We start from the raw sequence: 12,871 nt of genomic DNA, 5'->3' as shown, positions 1-12,871 counted from the left end.
TTTAACCAGGCCTATATAATGGTGTTTGCAACTGACAGCGATACAATATATCTCGACAGCCTTCTTACCCGTAACACATACGAATATATCGCGGGCTTAATATATACATATGGAACCGTTGTATACACACGCAAGTCGTCGGCAGCTACCCTGCTATACCAACTTCATGACAACCGATTTAATTATTTTCAAAGTCTTTATCCTCGTTGGCTTCAATAATACATTCGAAGTAGGTCTGGCTAGTAAAATACTTATTTGTTTGTAATAAACAATCTTTAAACGCATGTACCTTTGCTGTGTATATATATATATATATATATATATATATATGTATTTTTTTTTATAAAATAAAATAAGCAATTACTTTTGTTTGCAGATTTAATTTTATTTTCGACTACGCCAGCCTCTGTAAATGAAATTCTCCCACCAATTAGTTAAGTGGTTCAAGTGCAGCTTCTAGTTAGCTTGACAAAGCTTTCAGGTGGTAATGCACGCATCCTTCAAAGAACGCAAGTTTCCCAAAGAGACTTCTGCCGTGCAAGTGTGTCGTTCCAACAGCGACAATACTTAAATAGAATGAAAATTAGTTCTAAAATTGATAATGTCTCTTTGCATTCAAAGCCTGATCGTACGCAGGATGACAAGTGGTTTACCTGTCATCTTGCATCCAAGACCCTTCTAGGTATAAAAGGACCGTTTCAAGGTGATTCAACAGAGGTACTGCTACTAATCAAGTTCAACATCAGTGTTTCCTAAAAAGTAAATAGATCAAGAACCCTGTCCGTAACTCTCGCCCATCGACGTAGCGGAGCTCATCTAATTCTCAATTCGTCCTCGCCTTGAGGTGACATGTTGGCTGGCTCGTGAACACGTAACGTGACCGCATCAGCGTGATCTCAAACTTCTCTACCTGTAATGAAACCTCGACCAATTCTTGTTAAATTCACTATTTCCCGGTCTTCTTTTTTTGCTCTGTTCCTCCATGTTCCCTCGTCGCCATTACTGAGCAGGCCCCTCATCTCTCTGATCTTTCCAGGATCTTCGGAATGGCTCAGCCATTTTAGAGTTTTTCTTCAGTTGCCCTTTTTTCCGCGCAAGCTAACAAAAGTCAATGCTCAGCCCGTACCCTCCCGCCGGTGCATGTCCCCTTAGAGTGACCTATTTCCCCACCTAACCTTCCCTAGCTACAGACGCTGGTAAGCTGTTGGCTCTAAGGGCTCCCTCTCTTACGCCCCTTCTTCGGCTATCCTTTTATGCGTACCCACATAGCAACCAGAAACAAACACAGTTGACTCGTGTCCGGAAAATTAGCCCGCTTGTTGGAACGGCGTGAGCCAGAGGCTACATCACAGACATTAAGCAGACGCGTACTATTAGACACAGAGAAAGAAAGGAGCGGGGGGTAGCAAAACATAGGCGTGTGTACATGCGTTCAATGCAATAAGCGACAAAGCTACGCGCAGCGCCCAAAAGGATCAGAGAAGAATAGCTGCGTGAACGAGAGCCACTCGAGAATGTTTTATCAGCTGGGCCCAAAAGAAAGAGAGAGAGAGAAGGGATGGCTAAGTAGATGGCAAGAGCTAAGTTAAAAAGAAGAGGGTTAGGCACATAAGGGTTTGCACTAGTTGGCAGCAGCCAAACTTCAAACCATCCAACACTGCCACTTAAGCCTAGCTACATAACAGCGAGGCAGATAGTGATAGGCTGAATTCCGCTACCGCCTATCCCCCTAACTTCTCTGCTCACTGACGGCCCCCATTTCAACAAACTTACTTACTCTCTACTGTTTCCAGCTGTTTTCGTCCTCTAACCATGTATTAATGTTTATTTGCTTTCGCAATGTCAATTTACACTTACTACACAGCAATTCGAAGCTACTTCTTCTGCAACAACCCCCATCCAACGGACCATCTGTGAGCATTTGGCTTGATCTTATAATATTCTTCTTTTTCTCTCTACGCTAATACTGATCGCCTGTGATAACTATATATGATCAATGAGAGTAAACGAGAATATCCCATTCCACTGTTGCCAATACCATATAGAATGTCAGGTTACTTCAGCTGCACTGAGTCCGCTCTTATATGCATGGACGTGATACTCTTCTTGGGCGTACTGTGTTGGCTACCCATACCGTCCGTCATTAGGTAGCTCATTGCAAAGCAGTACGTTTTACTACCTTTGGATATACTCGGCCTGGTGGTTGAAGCTGTTAGAGATAAAAATGTGGATGGACTGATTGCCAAGGCAGGTGGCAATCGGCGTGTTGCCCCATGGGAAGGGATATCGTTTGCAGCCGAGCCACGTAGTGTGTGTGGCCATCCTTATGTAGACAGAGTTCAGCGAATCTCATCATTGTACCTTAATAAATAAATAACTGAATAAGGTTTTCATCGGCCACTAATAGCGATATGTCAGGCAACAACAAACATTACATATGCTTGACGTGTTTCATGCTCCATTGCTGAAGTCACTCTTTGTGCAGCTATTGAATTACGAAGAGAGTCCACTCTTCTTGACTCCGTGCTCGAACAATTACGAACACACGTAAATGCAGATAGATACGTATATACAAACACAGAGAAAAGAGAGGACAAAAGTTGCAGGATCATAATGCATATGGGTTTCACGATCACGAAATATGCTTCAACAGCATCGGCATACGAGAAAGTTTTTGCCGTTTGTCAGTTACCGCGCCCATAGGGTACTATGTAAGTATTTTTTGTTCCAAAATGCGTATACTCTCTATGCGGGCATCGTTGGGTACCTCAGTCCTTTTTATCCGTAGGAAAAACCGTTTTTTTTCTCTGTACCAATTTATTGTTTTTGTATCACGACAACGACTGGAAGTATAGTAGCAGAAATTGCCACTTCGAACAGCGAAACCAGTTCGTCTCAGATTGAATTGTTTCCGCTCATGCCATGTTTACTTGTTTTTCTTTTTATTCCTTATATCCACCATTTTACATGCAAAAAAAGTTGTAGTAGGGTGCGAGCTGCTTTTAATAGTATTCGTTACGAGCACCACCGCGCTTGCACACCGCTTAGTGGTAGAAATGACAGAATTCGAAATATCGGCAGTGGCGGCGGCAGCAGCAATAGCCGCTGAATCAATTACCCCCTATACAGTCAAGAACCCCGAATACTAAAAGTATTGTACATACAGACAAACCCATGAAGGCACATGATTTTACTCTGTTAGACATTGCCGTAGACGTCGTGCGTTGCGCATCGTTCAAGTTACCTGTGTGCTTACAAATCGCGTTTTTTTTCTGTAGCGCCGGGTTGTTGCTATGCTATCTATGCTCTCTTTATTAAGCAAAAGTGCCTACAAAGCAAAAAGTTAAAGCGAAGCAAAACGAAAGACGGGGTTTGAACAAAAAGAAGGTTCATAGAAACGGATCAATGTCTGCGAGAAAAGGGGTATCAGCCCTCTGACGACCACAACAGCATGAAGCGACATCTTCAGGCGTTGTCCTAGTCATCCCTTGGGGAGCAGAAATGAAGACTGAAACCGAGGTCAGAGAAGGGTTCAGCCGTATGGGAAGCCGCTCTACGCGAATCTACAATCATCACAATGCAAACTTACTTCAAGACAAGACAGAGCAACGCCGACAGCGGCACAGGCGTCACACCGACCGATATAACGATAGGTAAACAGCAGTATAGTCAGGGCAGAACTGTCGAAACTTTGTAATGGCACTCCAATTTCACTATTCTCTGTTTTTTTTTTCGTCGTCATTCGAAATGTACGTGTGTGGCAGAATACACTAACGTGTGTCGCGGAAGAGACGGTGCACTGTTCGGCACACCGTTGCGCACAGCTGTTCTAGTCCTTCTAGTATATACCTGAGTATATATGAGTAGCACCTCAGTACCACCGTCCTTGTTTTACTGACAGCGTCCTTGTTGCTCCAGCGTCACTCAGTGAGGTAGCTAGCAGAGGTACTAAGCACCCGGGTTGCTTACTTGCTTTGCGGATTGTTCTACGCATCGTGAACAAAGCAGATACGCGGTCCAAGCAGCGCTCGCCGTTCAAATAACCTGTTATAGCATATAGTACGGCTTCCTGATGTTCCTTGACTGCTAGCAATAGCGGCAGCAGGAGTGTTTCATGGCACAAAGTGCCTCGTTGCCACCAGTCCTTTTCGTTTGGCGCGGGGCTTTGTCAGTAAAGATAGCTAGAGAGAAAAAGAGAGGACCACGAAACATGAGGATCGTACTCCACGCTCCTCCCACTTCCACTGGCTTAGGAACCGGAGGAGTGTAGTAGGTACGACTAGCTTTTGAAGAAGTAATACTGGGCAAGTTGCGTCTTTAAGGGTACTTCTCCAAAGGAGCCGTCCCTTTTATTGGTGCAATCCCATTTGGGAGAAGGGGGTGAAAAGGAGCAAAAAAGTGAGAACGAGTGCTAGAACACGGAAAAAGAGAGAAATAGGTGAGAAGAAACCACCGCCATCGGAACACAGCGAACAAAACAGCAAACAAACCAGCTCAAAAGGAAGAGGAAGTCAAAGGAATTACTCGGCTAAGACCGACAACAAGAGTAGAAACGGCAAAATCACCTAGGAACAGCGCAGTGGTGGATGCAGAAAGTAACGGCACCACTCTTGTCTTCGTTTTGAATTTCCCTTCTTTTCTGTCTTCGTCTCTTCTCCTTTCTTGGTCTCGTATAAAGCTCCCACCCTATCTAGATTGTACACTTCTAAGGGAATGGGAGTCGGGAGAATTCGCCCTGCATCGGACCTTCCAAGATGGAGCTTTTCACGGTGATGTATGCTGACTGAAGTAGCGAATGCTATCCTAGTACAGACCCCCTGTTATCGACTTCCCCAGACTCCGCTACAATACAACGATTCGTTCGTTCCTTCAATAACCCATTCGAGTGCGTGTCACCCCCATCGAGCCGATAGGTATGGGACATGCGACGTAGACTGAGAAGACAGGAAATCATATGAAGGAATTCTCTTTTATTTTCTTCTTCCTATATAGCACACATACGCGGACAATATAGATTGCGGTACAAATGTATATAAAGAAATGGCCAGCGAACGCTACCAAAGCACTATGCACATCTGTAACGGAGCGCACATAGGTAGTCTAATACCATTTACCGCCAAAAGCGTGAACGCTAACGCGATCAAAACCAGGCTACCCGGCCATGTAATGCCTCGGCTAACCTCTTATCCCTGTTCGTTTCTTATTTCGACTTCTCTTCGGTTCTGTGCGCCAAAGGACCGCTAAATTCCTATCCCCTGTACCATAACGACGTTCTGAACCTAGGATTTCGTTTTTCTCGTCGTTTGCCACAGTTGCTTCTTTTCCGTGGCCTTGCCGCTTTATTCGTGCTCCTGTGCTGTTCGTTCGCTGCGGCGGCAGCAGGACGGCCGTTTCTTGGCTAGCAGTCGTAGAAACCGCAGTAACAATGTCGACCGCCAGCGAGAGGCAAACCAAATGTCGACCGTTTTTTCGCGTCCGCTCACACTTTTGGAAAGTTCCATTCCAATTTAAGTGGATTACAGATAGCCGGCCACATGAATTGCCCCAATGGTTGAGAACGGTAAGCAAGGGAAGGGAGTCGAGAGGGTGTACACAGCCCAGGCGCGGCATACGGTTTGCCCTCGGTTTTCAATGGCTGTACCAACTAGCTGTGCATAGGTCACGAAAAAATCAGAAACAAAGGACGACGCAGAATGAACACGACGGATAGTTTCTCCCGCCTTTTCTGACAACTAATCTAACAAGTTGTAACACAACAAAATAATCATACAGTACAGGTACTATAGGATACTGATAGAAGGTACACCGCACTGGCCCACATGCATTAATCATTTGAACGGACATCGACTCGAACAGAAACGACACCCGAACGAAATGGTCTAACGGCGAAATATAACACATTCTTGCTTCATTGCATTAGCATACATACATAATATGTATTCAGATGCAATGCATTCCATTTCCCCCTACGTACCCTTATAGTTCATTGCTCGCTATCTTAAGACCTGAGAGAGTTTCGTTTGGAGAATCGACGACCTATCACTATATTAGAGCAACCACCGGGGGTGCACTTGCTTTCTCGTGCCCCCTGTCAGTTTGCACGCGCTCCAGCTCTTTCCGACCGCTACTGTCTTCTCCATCCATATATATTCCTGCGTCATAGTCATCCAGATAGTTAATGTACGGGTCAAGCTTACGTGCTCGAGTATCTTATCTGGCGTATATTCTATGATCATGTTCTGGTATTTCACGGCCAATTCCACGAGCCGGAGAGTCAAACATCCAGTCAGCCTGACGACCAACAAGTGGAGTGGCGTCCTGGTAGAGATCGATCTATAATACATAATGTTCTCGAGTAATTGAGCGAACAAGGCAAGTAGCAGCGAGTAATGCGGCTGGCAGAGCCAGCAGAAGCCGTATGCCAAGGAACGAACGCCGGTACCCCAGTGGGCGTCGCTTCCGTCGGCGTAGGCCGGTAGCGTTTGATATTAGCGTGAGTTGCTACTTAGATCGTCGTGGTGCTCTGTTGTTTTCCCATCCATAATCAATCCCTTTTTTCCATGCCCCTCCAGTGTACTCAGGACGTATCCGACGTATTCAGTTCGGTCTGTTCTGTTCCCATTACTACGATCCTACTATCGCCTCGTTGCCTGTGCCACTGCTAGAGTTTCTGACACTTGTTCGCGTTATTATTATTGAGATACGTGCAGTGCAACATGGATTAGAGACATACAGAGAAACGACAGGTATTCCTTATATACGCCAGCAAGACTGAAGTAGAAAAGCTGACTATTGTCTAAGAATATTCTATAAAAAATGATAGATACAAATCTACTGTGCGGCATAATATAATATACAAGTCTACGACCGGACTACGGATGGCTTTTCTTTGTTGCTCCAAACTGAAAAAGGAATACCTAGTGATCGATATATGTAAAGCGTGAATAGGGCTCGTGTTGACGTTACCTATTAAGTCGTGCTGATCCAGCAATGCAAATCAACAAAGCACTCTTTTAAAATATTGTCTCTCTATCTCCTTAGAATAGAGAAAATACTACAGACCACCAGCTTTTCCTCGAAGGGCTCTAAGCACATAGGCAACATCATATAAATCGCATTATTTAACGTCTTAGCAGACGAACTTACGCACTATGCGCCGTTGCTAGAATAAAATCATAATAAAAATCTATGTGAGCTACTAGTTGCCCGTTCAACGGCCTTACTGATGCACGGCGTACCTGGGACTCCCCTGGAAAGTGAGTCGACGAAACATACGACTTGGCCCATGTATGTACTTTAATTACTTCGATTTCGCCTCGTTGATTCCTTGCATGCATACGCCGGCCGAACTTTCCGCCATTGGCCATACCCACACCGTATAAACTTGTCTGTAAACGCACCATACATGATATAGTTTATCGCTTCACATGCTTTTATTGACACTGTCTTGTCTCCCCATGTTGACACGCCTCTGTCCTTTCGTACCTATAGTTGTTAGTCAAATTAAGTGTTTATTGCCGTAATGCTAATATACTACAGGAGTGACGAACGGCGACTAGACGTATTTGATTGCTTCATTTGCCGTTTAACGCATTGCGTCTTTTTCTTTTATAAGAGATATTGAAGTGCCCTAACTAACCTGAAAATAATGTCATAATAGGCTAAATAATCTACTGGTAGCATAAAGAAGGTTCGTGATAGGCGTAGGACAGCGTTTGTAGGCTTCTTTGCAAATGAGACTTTTCGTTATAGGTCATCTACACGCACAAACGGTTTCAATGGCTAAGTCTTTTTTTTTTTTTGTAAATTTCTAGTTGTATACATAAGTGTGTTGTAGTGTGAACACATTATTACATGTGTGTTTTTTTATAATCTCCTTAATACCCTTAACAATCTGATAACATGGCTTAATATCTGGCAACATCAGCTCTCCAGCAGTAAATTAACAGACAGAAAACGTCGGCAAGTTCTAAGCTTTTAGTGGAAAAAAATTAGAGAATTTCAGTGTATGTTGTTAGGTGCCATAGAAATTATAAAGGTGAGATTTAGCCAAACTAACCGGTAAATGGAGTTCACGGCTACTAACAATTGTATCACAAAGCCAACACTTTTAGATTTTAGGACTTAAAGGGCGTGCGCTCAAAGTGTTTTAAGCCTTCCATATAGAGACTGCTTTACAAGTGCTACTATAAATAGATCGTAATCATGAGCTGTCTGCTATAAGCTGACTCGCAGTCTCTAACCAAAAATATTAACTAAGTTGCTTAAAGGGGTTCGAAAAGGATTCGTACACACAAAGATTAAAGCTTCCTTCATTCCCTGCTAATTCTAATTATTTCGTTGTTTTCAGCTAACCACCAAGAGTTAACTAATTTTCAAATCGCTACCGTACGTAACTGCCCTTCCGTAGGCTTAATTTCCAGAAGAGTAACTGAAGATTTTCGCTGACTGTGCTTTGTGTTTTCTACGTGATTGCGCCAATTTATTTGCTATTTAGAAGCAGCCTCAAATTTTTCGATGCTATGGTTCGCATAAAAGTATTACATCTGGGTCTCTATATCTGCTCCTCTCTTCTCATTCCCCCAGATTCACCACGTGTGCTGTTGTTTAAGATGGCCTGGCGTCGTAGCCTTAGCAGTTGTAAACGACAGATAAAGCGGCCTTAATGGCCATGACCGCGCTGGTTGTCGAAATTTGTGGGTGCGCTTATATCTCTGCCTGTGTTGACTCCCCGACAGCCCGACGCTGCTTACCATTGCACATGTCTTAAGAATCATCGCCAACGGAAATTGCTGTACACAACAGTGAAACGCAATTAACGTCACTGCAGGTCCTATGCCAGGATATACTGAGGCAGCTTCGTCTGATGGCCTACCTATTGTGCGGAACTACACAAAAGTCATCGACGTCGATACAGGTCGCTGCCTATGTCAGTATATCGACGGTTATAAGTACATTATTACGAAAACAGTCAAGCACCAGGAATTGCTTGACGTATGTTATCCCACGATTTGTTAGCATGAGTAAAAAACAAACACACCATAGTGGAATCATTCAAAATGCGTGAACATATTTTTGTATGTAGGTATTTTCCGTTGGTGTAAGGCGAGACAAATAACTAAAAGGTATACTAGGCTATTAAACTAGCGGCTCTGCTGCCGCAACTGTGTTTGTCTGAGACGAAAACGTTTCTGTGCGGAAACGATAGGTGAACAAACTGATTTTTCAGTGTCGTCATGTTTATCACGCTTGACGGGTGCACATACTGTGTATAAAAGGGGAATACGTATTGGTATTGAACTGCGTGTTTGTGCTGGATATTTTAAATACGAGCGGAAACACCGAAGAACGTTTGTTGGAGCTTTGTAATAACAGTGTCTATCAGTACTTCTTGGCTCTGCTAAATAATTGATACCCCACGACATTTATTTGGGACGAGTTAGAACTATTTTATTGTAACATAACTATGCCATTAACGATCTCTGTAAGCCGATTCCGACACAAAGTGGTGAGCTCTTCTAGAGGGCGTGCGTGTACTTTTTATAGCTTTTCCCTCTTTATATTTTCACTCAGTCTGTTCAGGTGCACCTGTACTCTAGAAACATTTACTGCTCTTAAGAATGTCACCTGCATCTAAATGATCAGCGGTTTATGAACGGTGTAGAAGACAGTGCACTCAGTTTATAATATTAGAATATATATAATGTCATGTACCGCGAAAGCCGCTTCGAAGTTTAAAAAAGTCAAGTCTTAGCTCTCTATGAACATTCGAAAATCAATTATGTTCGTAGAGGGGCAAATTGTCGCAATCCTGCAGCACCATAATCTATCCAGATTACATTGCTACACGAACGTGTGGTTTGCCATTTGCAGCACAAAATGTGAGTTCTTCAACTTGCAGCATTTCCCCACTTTAATCACAACTGCACTGAACAAAATTGTCTATCATCATTTGCCTTGTCTTCAGATATACCAGCAACATTGGGTAAGTGCATCATAAGTCAAGGTGAAATCCTCTTGTTATTGTGGCCTGGGCGTTCATCTCTAGCGAGCGCAGCCCACATTGTCCCACGTAAATACCAAGAGTTACTGCCTCCGGTGCGATAAACAACGCTGGCGAAATGGTTCTTCTTTTTGTGTGGTCACGCGTCTTCGTCAAGTTGTGGCCCTTGACCACTCATCTCCTCGGTGAACGCCCTAAGCTTTTCCGAGTACTGCATACAACATATCTATCAAGATAGTATGGTTTAGTCGGCTCGTTTATGATGCGATCTCGTACTTACTTTGCCTGCTAACAGAAGAAGGCGAGAAAGGGCGGCCGAGCGCAACTCGCTCTGAAGCCCATTACGCGCTATTCACATAGAGGTCACAACACCCAACGAGTTTGTGGATCCCGTCGTCAATGTCGCTTTGATGTTGTTGCCATTGCTGTAGCATCGAGAATGGTATGAGTTTACCAGCGTTAAGGGCGCTGACTGAGGCGGGACTGTAGCTTGGGCGTTGCAGTTTCCTGCCCGTTTTCCCACTTTCGGACGCTCTCCAGTCTTTTTCTTTTCTCTCCTTCTAATGCTTCTCCCTTCTCGTAGGGTGCACTTCTTTCGGCAGCTTCTTTCCTTTATCTCTTTCTTTTGGTTTCTCTCTGCCTGTCTCTTAGCAGAATGCGCGAGTGTTCATTGTTGTTATCTCGAGTGGGGAGACAAATGAAGTCGCTCGCTCGAGAGTTCGCTACCATTCTACCAGAGCGTTGATATGTGTGTGGCTGCATGTCGGTGTTGGCGCTACCTTCAAACGGAAGGAGGCTGCTGTCTCTCTCTCGTGCGCGTGCGAAGATCTTCTCCTTTGCGTTTCTCTTCTGGATACTGCTGCGCCTGCTGACTGGAACTCTATGTCTTCTTCCGTCGCTGTGGATGTGACCGCCATGCCATCCCTGCAGAACAACCATGCGAGCGTCTCCGGCACCTCTCAGATAAGACCCACAACCAACTACCGCGGCGAAAGGCAAGCTATCCTGAGTAAGGGGCGGTAACACTGGCTTCATAGCTACCACTTCAATCTCCTACACCGCCTGTCCCCCTCTTTGTTGAGTTCCCTTCTGAGTGACAGCCACACTATGGCTACACTTACTAGTCGCCGTCGCCTCAATAGTGCTGCTATAGCTTACCCGGTTGCCGTACTGCCTTTTATCGTCTATGCTTACTTTTCGCTGCAAGCGAAGCCCGTGGGTTTGAGACAGTACACATTCTGTATTCGAACCTCTCACTCCAGGAGCACTACACCGTTACGAAAGATAGAGATAGAGTTGGGACAAACGTAGACGAGAAGGGGCTACCAAGATTCGGAGTGATACAAAATGTCGTGCTGGTAAGCGAAGTGAAGCTGGCACTTCCTGCGTAAGAGATACGAAAAGGACGCTTGCTTATACCTTTCTTCGCTCAGTTAGTCCGTTTCTCACTGCTACAGGCACACTCTATTTTGTCAGTATATTCTGTACAGTGCAATCGTGGGTTATCCATTCGCTAACCCGAGAGGTGGGATCAGCCTCAGATAAATATCCAACGATCCCCGTAGTTTTTTCCTCGTACTACGCCCTCCTACAGTTTTTACCCGATTTCGTTTCCAAATCTCCTCTAAGTCTGTGAGTGAACAGAAGCTAGACGGTCGCACAAACATGTGAGCACATAGCCAGCAAGATTACAGCCCATTTTGTTGCACAGTAGCCGATCACTGTCGTTGGCAGCCATAATAGCTCACGGTACGATGCACGATCGCTCCCTGGCCTGCCCGTTGATTCTACGTTACTGGCGTCAACAGCCGGCTTAAACCATCGACTACCATCTTTGTTACCCGATCCAAGAAAGCTGTCTCGAGTGTCGTGTCCTTCTATCCTTTTAGCCGTGGCCTGCGTACGCCAGCCTATGGCATACCGTCATGTGCCACAATTACTGCCACCACTGCCGCTGTCATCCATAGTACGGTGCAACAACGATTACTAGTATTCTATCACTGGTGGAACATCAACGCACTAGAGCTGGTATATATTATCCCGAATGAGCATGACGGCGTTTTTCCTTAAATCTGCGAATAGCTATCTGCATTGCACCGACCGTGATGTATGTACACATGTGTGTATGCATCTTAGTGAGTGGCATATCGCGATGTGCAGCACCGGCGATACTCAAAGTACGAATTTTAATTATAAGCACGAGCCGGCGTGGAGCAGAAGTGGATGGGCAGAAAGGAAATGGGGGATGGGATCTGGAACAGGGTAGCGATAGGAGCCTTTCGGTTTGGCATGAATTAGAGAATTCGGGGGCTCGAATGATAGAATAGCGCGGACACGCATACCCTAGCACGAGCGCACACAAGCGTCTGCGTTCACTAAGTCTCATTCACGGCGTACTTACTCACAAATCCTCATTACAAAGCCTGGTGCTTGTGCCCGCCTACCTTCCCCGCGAGCTGTCATCTTTCTCAGGGCGCCGGGAGAAACAGCTGGCATTACGATAGGGTGAAATGAATTGAATGGAGAAGTCTGGTAGTGGTTGGAGCAGCGGCGCGCGCATCACCAAACGTGTAGAGCACAGCATTAAGAGGTAACGAGTAACAAAGAGGAGTCTGGTTATCTGTATGGGCAAATCAGGCGAAAAAGGAGAGGATATGCGAAGGATGAGCGTGGTAATCTTTAAACAGAGCGGTTATATGACTTCCCCTTCCGTGGTCGCTTTCTCTGCAGTAGCCATACTACTATCACTACATTTACTACAGCGAACTATGTACACATACGGCACCTCTTTGTAGACCGGTCCGTGTCAGCTGCATGTCGTTGTTCTGAGCGTTGTAAACCTCAATGGGGTGGGGTGAAGTAAGGTCG

General features: G+C 45.0%; 1 protein-coding gene across 7 annotated transcripts in view; it reads right to left on the bottom strand.

Annotated features, from left to right (window-relative positions):
• LOC111247121 (protein O-mannosyl-transferase TMTC3-like) overlaps positions 1–12,871 on the bottom strand; it is a 196,258-nt gene that overhangs the window by 165,219 nt on the left and 18,168 nt on the right. For 3 of the 7 annotated variants that reach the window (XM_022797713.2, XM_086982027.1, XM_022797721.2), the window contains one exon: positions 7,239–7,388. The exons of the other annotated variants lie outside the window; for them this stretch is intronic. In XM_022797713.2, coding sequence (XP_022653448.1) covers positions 7,239–7,273 — 35 coding nt within the window. In that variant the 5' untranslated portion in view covers positions 7,274–7,388. The remainder of the gene's footprint in view (positions 1–7,238; positions 7,389–12,871) is intronic. 7 annotated transcript variants of the gene reach the window in all.

This window comes from Varroa destructor, unplaced genomic scaffold (genome assembly GCF_002443255.2).
Source record: "Varroa destructor unplaced genomic scaffold, Vdes_3.0 BEIS01000001.1, whole genome shotgun sequence".
Taxonomy (NCBI): domain Eukaryota; kingdom Metazoa; phylum Arthropoda; class Arachnida; order Mesostigmata; family Varroidae; genus Varroa; species Varroa destructor.
The sequence above is the reverse complement of the archived record's forward strand: the minus strand, read 5'-3'. Positions and strand labels throughout refer to the sequence as shown.